The sequence below is a fragment of the Uloborus diversus genome, chromosome 8, assembly GCF_026930045.1.
Source record: "Uloborus diversus isolate 005 chromosome 8, Udiv.v.3.1, whole genome shotgun sequence".
In the NCBI taxonomy this organism is placed as follows: domain Eukaryota; kingdom Metazoa; phylum Arthropoda; class Arachnida; order Araneae; family Uloboridae; genus Uloborus; species Uloborus diversus.
Genome location: NC_072738.1, coordinates 154,466,606 through 154,480,646, shown reverse-complemented (window position 1 = coordinate 154,480,646; position 14,041 = coordinate 154,466,606). Strand labels below are relative to the sequence as shown.

General features: G+C 32.5%; 1 protein-coding gene across 1 annotated transcript in view; it reads right to left on the bottom strand.

The window, feature by feature from the left end:
- LOC129228693 (WASH complex subunit 4-like) overlaps window positions 1-14,041 on the bottom strand; it is a 91,438-nt gene that overhangs the window by 58,562 nt on the left and 18,835 nt on the right. The window contains exons 2-5 of the mRNA XM_054863377.1: window positions 9,580-9,670; window positions 7,176-7,231; window positions 7,015-7,094; window positions 3,676-3,781 (exon numbers count right to left, since the gene is read on the bottom strand). Of these exons, the coding sequence (XP_054719352.1) occupies window positions 3,676-3,781; window positions 7,015-7,094; window positions 7,176-7,231; window positions 9,580-9,670 (333 nt within the window). The remainder of the gene's footprint in view (window positions 1-3,675; window positions 3,782-7,014; window positions 7,095-7,175; window positions 7,232-9,579; window positions 9,671-14,041) is intronic.

Sequence of the window (14,041 nt, the reverse complement as noted above, 5' to 3'; positions counted from 1 at the left end):
TCTTAGTCCGATTTCTTGCTAATGGCAATTCGCTGAAAAAGCATGAATGGATCCACCACAACTTTTTCATCATTAATCTGGATTGTTGAGTTCATCGAAGAAACAGGGAGTGCGCGATTTTTCCATGTTAGTTTGATGTTTGCGAAGGGCAAGTTTACCATTTTTGCCATTGCTTGTTTTCCAACTTTAACTGCTTCATAACATAAGACGCGGGGGCGCCTCACTTTAATCTCACCCCTTTCACGCCATCTTTTGAAAAAATGCTAGATGGTCGGTAACCTTGACGAATCGTACACTGTTCTTTTTACAATTTTAGAATTCCATTTGCCAAATATTTATTCAAAACATTTCTTTCTGATTTATATAAAATAATTTATGCAAGAATAAACTTGTAAGTAACTGCAAACGTTTCGATAGTATCTTAGGCAGCTGGTGCCAAAAAAGTGGGGGTCAAAAGAAGTGTAGGGGTTAGGGGGAGTGGTCCATAAAGTTTTTTTTTTTTTTTTTGTTTTGTAAAATTGGGCTAGATTACTCGTAATGTAACATTTTTGATTTCATTTGTTCTAAAAATGTCAAATATGGCCTCAAAAATCGGGACGAATCGCAACTGTACACTTTCCATTTTAAAGTTAAATTCCAATGAAATAAGATGAGAAAAGTTCCTTTTTTTGGCCGTTTTAGTTTTTACCTTCGTGAAATAAATCAGTCCACAATGTAAAAAATCATTTTTCAATCGATCATGAATCCTTGAAAAGTGAGGGGGCAAGGCCCGTTTACGTTCGGAAGTGAGGGGGCAGTTACCCCCCCCCCCCTTGCCCACGTACGAGCTGCCTATGGATAGTATTTTAATATGAAAAAGGTATTAGTACGCTCTCACAAACATTATCGACGTTCATTGCCATACATTTACCTCGAAAAGTGTTGATAATTCAACGGAGACGATTGTAAAGAAAAGTTTATTGAGCTTTCAATTTTTTGAATAGGGAGGTTAGATATTCTATAACTTTTGATTGGTTTAAGAAAAGGTAAGAAAGTAGCATATCAAATTGAAGGTAATTTAATGCTCTAGAACTTTGCCATTGACAATTTTTATGAATACTGATACTGGGAGGCACTAAAAGTAAAGGTTTGAAAAAAAGAGAGAATTTCTTCGAAAATTATCGATTTTCATAACATATACCCGAAAAAATGTTGAAATTTTACAAAGATGTGAAGGAACAATTAAATAGCAAGTTTATTTAGTTTGAATTTTTATTTTAAACGCATTTTTACACTGTTTCTGACATATATTCGAAAAACCCAAAATTTGCTTCCCCCCTCCCTCCCACCTTTAGCTCACCCCCTAGGGGCGGGGACTTTCAGTATGTTGACTTACTAACTACCCCTAACAATATTCTGAAGTCAAAAATTATCGCATATTCCATGCACGCTACACCCCTATTTTGAGCACTCATTGACTTTACTACATCACTAGCTTAAAAGTTAAGTTTAAGTGATGAAATATGTTTGTATCCTTAACAAATGAAATATTTTAAATGTTTTCAGTTGACTCATTATGACACATGCAAATGTGTGCATATTTTAAATTTGCTTCATTTAATTCTCAAAAGACATCCTTAAATCTAAAACAATTTATCAAGCAAAACAGCAAGTGAACTTCTTAAAAATATTTTTTTTTTAAATGTAGTTAACAAGAGTTCATATGCAGCATTTAGCACTTTAATTTTTTATAATGACAACCTGAAAAAGGCATTTTGCTTCTAGAGATCTACTTCGAAAAAAAAAACTAAACATTTCCGTCATCTGTAAACTTAATGTCAGCCTAATGTGAGTCAATTTAAATTTTTATAAATAATAAAAAATACACACGTAACGTAAACACACCAGTAGTGACCACTTCAAGGTTTAAAATGCACTAGTAGTGGCTACAGTGAAGTATGTTTTTAAAATGTTGGTCTGCAATATTAATAACCTCTCTTGAAAATCAATGAGCGTATTATAGCCCAATTCTTCCTAAATCGAACCATTTTCTAAAAATGACAGAACTTCAATTTGTTCAAATTTTTATCCATTTTTTCCCAACCCTCAAATTTGGACCAGTAGTGACCACTCCAAAGTGGCCACTACTGTAGTGGATATCTGACATTCTCCCATCTGAAGAATTTACATTATTTACTTTAAATCCAAATAATACAAATACAAAAGTGACGACTAGCAACAGGCTCTGGGTCCAGCTAGGCTGGTCCTAGTCAATTTACAATCCCCAGTGAAGATCAATGGCCCTCTTAAAACTATCAACTCCCTTGCTCATTACCACCTCTTCCGGTAAGCTGTTCCCAGGTTCCACTACCCTGCTAAAATAATAATTTTTCCTAATATCCATGTTAGCCTGAGATTTAAATAGCCTAAAACAATGACCCCTTGTCCTGTTTTCAGTGCTAAACTTCAGCCCCGTAACATCTTTCATTTTAATAAATTTAAATTAACTGAATCATGTCCCCTCGGTCTCTTCTTTGCTCAAGACTACATTTTTAGCCTTCTAAGCCTGGAATCATAGTCTAAATGAGAAAGTTTATTTATTAGCCTTGTAGTCCGCCTTTGAACCCTCTCCAATACATTAATATCTTTAATCTATTGGACTGACTGATGAATAAAATTGATTCAATATGATAGTTACGTTAAGTACTAGTACATTAATCACATTATGGTTCATTGCTTTCTTCAAAGTATATAAGTAACCTTAAAGTGGTCACTACTGGTGTGTTTACCTTAACTGTTGTTTTTATTAACTGTGTTATTTTTGAAATATGATTAAACAGTTCAAAAAGCACATCAAAGAGTTTTGAAACTGAAACACTTATTAAAAAGTCAAGTGACTTCATTTTCAGATTCAAGGTTTTCGTCCGAATCCATAAAAGAGGAATCACTTCAGTGACAAAGAAATTTTTCAGGTACAGTAGAACCTCGATTATCCGAGCTAATTGGGACTGCTAGTACCTCGGATGTCGGAAATCTCAGTTAATAGAAACTTTGTAGAAAATCTGGTCAGAATCGCAAACTTTTAAAATGTATTAATGAAAAATACAATAGAATATTTTTAAAAGATGAAAATGAGCATATAAAAAGTAATATTTTACAGTTTAAAAACTAAAGTAGGGAAATAACATGTAGTAAGATTTAAGAAATCAATTGAATTCTTGTACAATGCCAAGTTGGATATTAAAAACCTAACAAATTTCCAGAAAATATTTTTATATTCAAATAGAAAATTCATCATTTCATAATATTTACGTTATTTTCTTTGAAAAAATAGACTTCATTATCGGCTTGGATAACAGAAACCTTAGTTAATCGAAGCTCGATCAATCGAGGTTCTACAGTACCTTGAAAACAATTAAGTAAACTAGGAGGAGAAAAAAAAAGGAATGAAAAGTTTTTTTAAAAAAATGCTGGTTGGTATGAAGAGGGAAAGATAGAAAGAAAAAGGCACACATTGAAATTTAAATTTGCAAGACTAGAAACTGATCCGAACTGAAACTGAAATAAAAGGTGTTCATATACTTTAAAAGCATTGACTTAAAAATTTCACAGGCTTTTTTTACTCCATTATAATTCATATAATTTTACTAAGACTTAAAACACATACATGTTTTACTGAGTTCAAAAACTAATTACTTGTATATGATGAGTATCTGCTCCATTTTCGTAAATGTCAGTGATGTATGTAGGAAATACAACATGATGCCAATACATAAAACTACAATCACAAGCTTCCCGGATTCTAAAAATTCAAAATAAATTTTAACTTCATATGCTTTTCATAGCAAAAAGTAAATTTTTAATAAAATTGACACTGCATCGCCATTTTTTGTTTTTCACTTTGGCATACTTAAGTCAAATTTCTGTAAGCACATATTTCTTCTGTGACATATTGTTTAGCATACAGGTATTTTCTTAAATTGTATCAGAAAACAAAACTCAATGACTTTTTTTCATATGCCACTTGTACAATCCTTAGAGCAGAAATTAAAATGGAGGGAGCAAGTCTCATTATTAGCTTAGCAAAAGCTGACCCAAAGACCCCAAGTAACGTGATTCAACAACGATGAACAATTGGCACGTTTTGCGTGAGACGAGTGAAGGAAATCTGATTTCTTCCAATGCTTTGCTTTAAACTATCACGTGACTTGAGGTCTTAGTTTCATTAATAAACGTCTTCACTCCCCCCATTTTATCTTTTCACAATGGTACAATATATATAGTTGCAAAAAAGGGATTACTTTTTGCATAACTAATGAACCAGCTCCATGGTAAGAGATTGAGAACCATAACACATTATGTTACCTTCACTAGCAACATAAAACCATGTAGAAAAAGCAGCTTCATTAGGATAACTTTTGGGATTGCAATATGGTTTTGCAAACAAGTTATGATAGTTAACGTGAATGTTAAAAATTGCATGATTAGAAATTTGAGCAATTTTTTGTATTCAGTTTTTAAGTTGAAGCTTTTTTAATTTCAATTTAAATATAAATTTTAAAATGAAATAAGTATTTTATGTTTCATGATTTGGAACATTTCAGTTACTACAATTAAACTCTAGCACTAAAATGCTTGAACACCAAAACCCACTACAAATCCTCATCAAAACTATATTTTTAGTATTTTTAAATAGAAAGAAAATACGCTTTAAAAAGAAAATAAATGAATTTCAAGCGATTACTTGGATAAAACTGCACTCAGTTGTACTAAATAATAAGGTTGAAATATTTTCGTATTTTATTTATCAATAGTATATTTAACTTTTACATTTAGAAAGTGAAATATGTTTTACATAAGATTTATAAGGGAAATAATAATAGTTTTTGGGAAGCAAAAACAAAAAGATTTGTAGTTATCTATACTAATATTATAAAGAGAGAGGGCAGATTTTTGTGTGTTTACATGTTCGAGGTAATCTCTGGAACCATTGCAGCTATTTGAAAAATTCTTTCACTATCTGAAAGGTGCATTCTTACTGAGTGACACAGGTTATAAATTATGCATATATGTACTTATACAGTTGGCTCTCTGTTTATCGACTTTCAAGGGACCACAAAAAATCGTCCTTAAGTAGAAAAAGTCCTTAAATAGACTGCTTTTAACACTATAGTGGACCATCTGGGACCGGAAAAAGTCGTTGTTAAATAGAGAAAGTCGTTAAATAGAGCATCGTTAAACAGAGAGCCAACTGTACTAATTTTTTAAAGCAATAGTTTGTCTTCGCTACCAGTTTATGTTTCGAACTAATCTATTGTTATATAGTTAAAAAAAGTGCTAATTGTCTCGCACTAGCAGTGATAAAATAGTTGAAAGCTGTTCCCTATGAACTGAATACTAAGGAATAGAAACAAGTGAAAAAAAATAACGATTATGGCATAAAAACAGCCATAACCAATACATGAATTTGAGGATGCCGAGGATAAGGTATATAGCATTCTATTAGCCTTGGACATCGCGAAACATTTAGATTTGCAGAACGTTAATGCATGAAAATTTATTCAAATGAAATATAACTGGGATCCGCTTCGAGTAAATTACTTTTTAAATTCAAGTAGTGCAGATAGATGATATTAATGTGTGATTCTAAAAGCTGAAATTTTGCATGCATTTCGGGATACCCTTTGAGGTTTTTATCTATACTAATATTATAAAAAGAGAGGGTTTATTTTGTATGTTTATATGTTCTGGACAAGATAAATACATGATTAAAACCTACAGAATAAGTACGTTTGCAATCAAGCAATTAAATTAGAAACTGATCCGAGACTTGCTATGATACCAGAATGCAAATTAATGTTTATCGGCATACCTGGTGGAACTGAAATTTTTTGTCTAAATTTAACCAAAATCAACAGGCAGTGTTAGTAGTTTTTTTTTTTAATTTAATTGCAGCAATTTTTCTTAGTGGTTGAAAAACTGACCACTCCAGGTTTAACTACTTTGAATGGCTCCCTTCACAAAGACTCTGTACGTTTCTTAAGAAAAAATGGGCCATTTTGATAGGGTCTTCAAAAGGTCTGCCGAATAATGTATTACGGAAGTTTGATGAGCCACTGTTTGTGTATAGAAGCTGTGAATTCTAAACGAACTAAATGATTAAGACAACATTGAGAGAGATGTCATCTTTGCATTTGCTGGTGATTTACCAAACAATTCCTGTGGTTCCCTTGATAAACGCGTGCAGATATACTTTAAGATGTTTAAAATATTTTCCTCTTAGGGACTCTGACTCTGTACGATCTCTATATCTTAAAGAGCCTATATTCATTCTATTAAAATTAAAGGCGGTATTCCAATAATTTTGTTGCAAAACTTTAATTTGTCTTATGTATGCAACGGAACTGGACCCCAAACAAAATCAATTTGGACTAACATGATTTACTGCACTATTCTTACTGGATCAGCAGCAGGTCAGTCAGGAATATTTCTCGAAATCCCCCCCCCCCGCACATGGTCCTTGCACATTTCCATTTCTAATATAAATAATTGCAATTTTCAATGGAAATTTCTCATGCCATTATCATCATCAAAACTAAAAGTCATACATACAATGTTACATATGTGAAGATTATATTGTTCACGGGGAAGAAAAGGTTGGTCTCTCTTGATTAGGAAATGAAGTGAATCAATTTCTTTAAAAACCTCATAAAAACGAAACAAAAAGCTTATGTACAAGTACACCATGATATCTTAAAACAAAAAAATCTGCAGAATATTTATTTAAGACAGATAATTTTTTCAACGCCAACAAGTTCGGGATGGGCCCCTAGTGTTCAAATAAAATGAAATGATGGATAACAAAGAGTTTTATCCCAAAAGTAAAGGATTTAATCGGCAATACATTGCTGTTGTTACACTAACTACACTTTAACCAAATTTCTGAAGCATTGTATGAAATGATCCTTTTCAAAACAAATCAAGCTAAAAAATAAATCAACAGCATGCAAACAAGTAATTTTATTACATGCTCACTTTTGTTTCAGATCACATATAAAATCTAGTTCTTTCATTACACTTGCAAAGCTGGCGATTTCATCTTCTTTAAATGATTTCTGAAAAATATAACTAAAAGTAAGAAGTTTAAGACATAGGTTATTTAATACTAAACAGCTTTAAAATCGTTAAAAACTTACCATTTGTACCCCAAGAGACATAGCTAAGTAAGTAATTAATCTTCTTTCTTTAGTCCCTAAAATATTTTTAAAAATCCAATCAAAAATTAAAATACCTCATACTGTATAGATTTTTTTCCCTTAAGATGTTGATTTTAATCAAACATAAAATTGATCAATTAATATTAATTTATACATACAAGAAAAATTACATAGGATTAGTCACTACATTACTATCAAGAAAAAATCATATGGAAATTAAACTAAGTTTTTGAAATGTTGAATTAATGTTCCATGGTAACAATTCATTCTAGTTTATTCGTATAAGGGCTTGTGCAACCAAATACCAAATTACTAGTAAAAGTCTGAACTACACAAAATATGGGAACAAAAAATATACGAATCTGAAGAGAAGATATAAAACTTTTAGAATCTTGAACAAACTCAACTGAATAAACATATACGTTAAAATTTTGAGTTCATTAAAATTCTTCATGATACTCAAACTGAAAAAACTTTTTGAAAAAGCTACAGTTAGCTTCTTTAAATAAGCAAGCATTTTCTTCAATACACTTCTTAATGAATTACTGCTAAAATAGTTATAAAAATGCTCCAAGAGGTAAATGTTCTCAAGAATGGGTTGAGGAACTGCTTTCCCAAAAACAAGATGCCACCTTATGGGTGGACACTTTTGCAATAAGTTCAAAGAAAGGCTATATGGGACTTTTAGATTTAGATTATGACTACCTGCATTGCCCAGTTTTGCCCGGTCTATCTTGAAAATAAAAATTGTGTCAAGTGACGTATATTCAAAAATCAGGCGTAAAAAATAAATAAAAAACATCATGATTTCCTTTCCAAACAATGACAACAGATATTAAAATACTTTTAAGAAATTAAATCCAGAAAGATGGATTTAAAATGCGTAAGCATGGAAACACAAAATAAAATAAGTTTAAGGAATTAAAATTTGAAAGAAAATGGTTCACAATTTCAATGGAATCGAGATTTCTGAAACTTGATTTAAAAAGGCTTGTAACTTTTTTTTCCTTTCGAGATAAAAGTTTATTTTTTCGACCATAGGTCGAGTTAGATCTGGAGTAAAAAAGGTCGCTTTTTCCAACGGCGTCAAAAAGAAAGCTGTGGGACAATTCCTTCACTTTTTATTGATTTATTTAATTAAGAAAGTAGTGCCTAAATTTCAGCTAAGCCTAAAAAAATTCGAGCTAAAAATGCAAGTAATTCTCGCCCTAATAAAGTTAGAGCATAAAAGAAATTGCTTAGAACGCGGAAAATTCTACCCTTTCTAACGATATGTAATATTAATACGTGCAAGTAATTTTTCACCCCCTATTTGAGAATTTATGTGAAAATTGGAGGTAAATTGGAATAAAAAAAGAACTATTCATCGAATTTTATTCAAACTGGTCTGCAAACCTTCTCAGGACTTAAAGGAACAAACTGTGAAAATTTCAGCGCAATCGGTCGGGTAATTCTTGAGTTTTGCAAGTTCAAACACACAGACGCTTTTTCAGGACTTCATTTTATACTATGTAAAGATACTAGCCCTAAGCAGATGGTAAATTCCTAATTTAAAATTGATTTTCTCTAATTCTAACGAGGTTTCAAAGAGTATGTTGATGCTATTGTGGGACTGTTGCCTTCATTCAAATAATTCTTTTACCTATATTTATAATTATTCGTTCAGGTATTTTGATTTTTAGGGGAATGTAAACTTTATTTACGAAGTTCTCATTTGAATGGATATTTTTAGGCACTAAGGTCAAAATTTTAACAAGATTTTAAGAAACTATTGTCATTATTCTAACGGGAAATTTTACACCAAGTGTTTTTTCTTTCTCTTATTTAACACTGATTGTTGAACAAGCATCACTTAATATAACTTTTATTTTTCAATAGGTTGTGCAACGCAGTTAGTATATTTTATATATATATATATATATATATATATATATATATATATATATATATATATATATATATACTGAAACAAAATAAAAGAAAATTAGAAAAGAATAACATAAAATAAAATGGAGTAAACCACAAGCCCAATGCTGCAGCCAAAGAAACAGCCAGGTAAATATTACAAAATGCAAACAATAAACACATAACGGATTAACAAAATTAAACAAATAAGCTTGCTTAAAACTCGCTTTAGTTTTTAGCTTAAAATTTTGGGTCTGGTGACCTTAGGATGAAGGTTCCACTGCTGAGGACTTCTGGTTTCATCAGCTTAGTCTTATTATTAGTTTTAGTATTCTTATTTGTTTAATTTTGTAAATCCCTTATGTGTTTATTGTTTGCATTTTGTAATATATATATATATATATATATATATATATATATATATATATATATACATATATATATATATATATGTGTGTGTGTGTGTGTATGTGTTTACCTGGTCCATTAAGAGATTTTTCAGCCAATACAAGTGCAGATAAAACATCTAATCTTCTTTCGCTATACTTCTTATCTGATATAAGCCTTTTCTAAATTAAAAAAGCAATAGTTAAGTAACAGAAAACATTTTCATTGACAAAATGTTATTTTTCTTACAACTAACTTAGCTTTAATGATGTTAAGTGAGAAACTATACAAATTTCCAAACTCCAGGCATTTTCCGCAACTCAAAAACTAATAGTTTATTACCTTAAATCACTTGATGGAAACTGATTCATTTTCAGTTTTAATTTTGGTTTTGATTTTAATTTCATGCTAGTGTTTTTTACGATTGCATATTAAATGTCGTGATATTATTTAAGGCTTTTTTAAAGAGTATTTTCAATGATGATGATATGTCCATGGCAAGACAAAATCAGACATAGGCCCAGATGATAGTCCTGGCAATCTGTTTGAGATTATTCTCATAGAGGTTTACTGACAAAAGCAGGATCCCTATTTCCCACAGATCAGCGAAAATAGTCAGGCAAACAAAGATATGAGCAGGTGTAAAATCAGAATCCAAACGGTTATCACAATTCCTGAAAATTCTATCTTCCCTATCAATCTTCATTCCTCTGCAGCGACCTGTTCTTAGTTTAGCAATGGTCTTTAATGTAATGTGGTCTCTATCTATACTACAAAATTGATGCTTAACAGGAATCGACTCCTCCCTCAATTTAAAATTTGCAACCACATTTGTGTCAAACATGGTAACATTGACACTGTTGTCATTAATCACATTTCTGCCCTCTTTTGCCAGTTTATCCTCATTTTTGTTGCCTCTAATGAAAATTTCTGCAGATGACCATTGGATAAAGCAACAGTTTATTTACCCCGCCCCTCCTTGTAACAAAACAGGAGAGTGCAAATCTCTTCAGAGGTCCATGAGCAAGGGCGCCCATATAGGGGGGCAAGAGGGGGTCGATTCCATTTGAAATTATAACTTTCTTGCTTTTGGTACCTTTTTCTTTGCAAAAATGTAAAAACATTTATTCTCCAGCCATTAATGAATAAGTTATTAAAAATGAAATATTTTAATGACTCTAATCTGTCCTGAAATTGGTTTCCATGGAGAAAATACCCTCCTAACCCATGGGGAAAATATCTAAGCCCCCCCCCTTACAATTTTGCATATGGGTGCTCTTGTCCATGAGCCTTTATTAGGAATTGCTTTCAGGGTTGCTTTTGAGTCACATGAATGATAAAAGGCATTTAGCTTTTTCTATAATAAGGAGAGACTCGTAAAGATCAAGAGTCTTGGCTATCACTCAAAGCTCATAAGTGAAGTAGTAGGTGATGAAATCAGCACCAACCTCTTCTTAGTCGTTGCATCACTTAAGAGTGATCATATATACCCCTCCAGCCTCCATCAGGGGCGGATCCAGAAATTTTTGTAAAGGGGGTGAAGTTTCATTGACCAGCATTATACCTCCTACATAAAAAAATTATCAGTTAAGCAGGAGTGTACATCCCACTTGGGTAATGGCACACTCCCTCATATACTACAGAGCTCCCCCCCCCTCTGCCCTCCCGAAATAAGTTTTAAATTCTTTCAAATCTCAAACCCCCCAAATTTTCAATGGCGCATCCTGTGCTATGGCTCCTTTTCCCTCAAAATTTCATCAAAACTAATATTTCTTTAGGCAGACAGGCTGGCCACGTTACCATAAGCTTTGAATGTATGAGATTACAGGTATCAAACAGTTAAGAAAACTCATTAGAGATGATTGTTTTTTTTTTTTTTTGAAAAAGAACAAACAATTAAAAAATAGCAATAGATCAGTAAACGAACTCAATCAATCCTTTCAATTATGATGCGCTGAGAAGAAACACCTAACCAAGAACCAAGAGAAGAACCAAGCAAAGAAAAAGGTTAAAGTTGAATCCATGTATTATTTCTTTTTCGGATGAAAAACTTTAAAGATTTATGATAATCATAACAAAATTCTTGTCACAGGGGTGACATCAGTAAGCTCACCCTTAGTGAGTTTTGCATATAAAATGTTTCTAGTGAGTTTTATGGACTCAATGAAAAGCATGTCCTTCTCTTTCCAACTGTTCCAAGTTAACAATTTTCAAAAATTGAAAAAAAAAAAAAAAAAACCCTTAAAAGAGTGCATGAGGCAGTGATAAGCAAAAAGATGAAAGTGGGTTTTCAAAGTTTTGAGTAAAAGCAAATGAAGTTCAAATCAGGCAGGCTTTCATTGAAAAGAATTTCTAAATACTGCTTGATAACACCAACCAGGTCTACTATTAAAATCTGTTTCCTCAAAACATAAATAAAGTTTCTTCTACTATTTGTACTGGTTATCAGAGATGTGCGCACGGGGGTACCACGGTACCCCCATTAGCTCAAAAAAAAACAAAAAAAAACAACGAGGTTAAAAGTCCAGAGCACTATAATGTTTTGCTGTGGCTGACTGGCAAAGAAGCTTCTCCTAACCAGCTTCTACATTACACACACCCAGCTTTCATTTCATTTATGCTATGACAGTTTAAAAAAAAAAATGTTTTCATGAAACATTGCTGCAGTGAGGAAGATCTAATTTTTCACGAAATCAAGTCAGTTTCTAAACTTGAATGGGAGCTCTTTCTGACACCCTTCAAATATATTTTTACCCCCTTTTTACACGAATGAAGTTCAAAAAATTTTTACACTTAGTAAAAATATCAAAGAACGTTATGCTTTTCATTAAAGAAAAAAAATCCCTGGTGAACTTAAATGAAAGCACCCTCCCTTCATATCGTTTTACAGAAATTCATTATTGAAAATAACATTAGTAATTCATTATGTAACATTAGAACCTAATCGGAAGTAAAATATTGAAGTGGAAGTAAAGGGATTCGGAGATTTCTTCATTAGAAAAGTCACGACATTGTAGTGTAGTTAAAACGCATTTTCCGACTATTTTTGACCATGTTGTCTTGGAAGGGGAGAGGTTCAGGTTCCCTCCAAAGGTAAATTTTGCAATGTACGTTCTAGAAACATAACTGTAGATTACTTTCGACTATTTCAAACGGAGAAGGGGGAGGGGGGCTACGAGGGTTTTCTCACTGTAGCTTTAACTGATTTCAAGTGGTGTTAGAGAGAGGAGAGATTCAAAGCCATCCCTGGAAACTTTTCGAAACTGGAGCTCCAGAAATGCTATTCTAGCCGATCTTCAGTAATATTAGGGGAAGAGTTTTCGAGGACTCTCACTCGGAACATTTACGAAATTCAATTAAAAGTTTAAGACGATCTTTAATGAATGAGAGAGGGGGAGATGCTTCCTCAGGAAGTTTTTAAACTTTTCGCTTTAAAATTGCAGGTTTAGTCTTTTCTTTTGTAATATTTCTGGGAGCAGTTTGCTCCAAATTTACTTTGTAATAAAAATTATATCGTATTTGAATAATGTTTCAAGAGTTAAAACGCCACCCTATTTTTAAAAACGAGGGATTATTAGGCGTGGAAAGTCGTCCCTTACCACTCCCAGTTACCTCATACAATGTTGAAGTATTAAGCAGACCCAGGAGATGCACCATGCATGCAAAATTCTTCTTTGGGGGGGGGGGCAGGGGCATTTGTGAGAGCCTATTTTTTTCTTCTAACTCTATTATAACCAATTTTCTTCGAGAAAATCATTAAAGTAATCAACTTCAAACAACCGTTAAGAAGTAGAACAGGATTGGCGAGAGCCACTCCTGTATTACTAAAAGGTATCTGCCTAAAATGTTAAAAGTACTTTTACAGAGATCGCAAATGCTTGTATTTCAACCAAATAAAAACATCAGGCTGAAAATTGAAAATTTCATTATTTATAACCAAAAAACAGCCAACTGGTATTGAAAAAGAAAAATTTTGGGAAGGGGTTTTCACAATGTTTTCATCAGTAACTAAAACAAAAAATAAGATAGGGACATAACAATCCTTTCCACTATCTGCATTAGACATGGCATTTACATATTTAGGACATCAATTCCGAAAAGCTTCAAGGGTAGCGCTCCCATTCAAATCCTGGAGAAACGCAAACTATTCACCATTAATGATTGTCTAAAATTTCATTTTTAGGACCTCAATCTGTAAAATTTTCCGGAATCTCCGAACCGCCCCTCAGTTTAACATAACCAAAGATTGTCTCAAATTTCTATTTTAGAACTTCGATCTCAAAAAAATTTCCATCTTTGAAGATCTTCTACAATTGCATTACTGGAATTTCAATTTCGGAAAATACCGAGGCGGTCCACAAACTTTTCCGCCCACTAACATTACCAAAGATACTTCAAAACTTGCGCTTTAAAAGCTAACTTCGATAATTTTCCAAGAGAGTGTCCCCCTCTCACCAACATTGTCTCTAACTTTGAGGTTCATCGATTAATTTCGAAAATATTCCGAGGGAGTGGGAGAGTCCTCGAATCACTTGTCCCCACATCATCAAGGA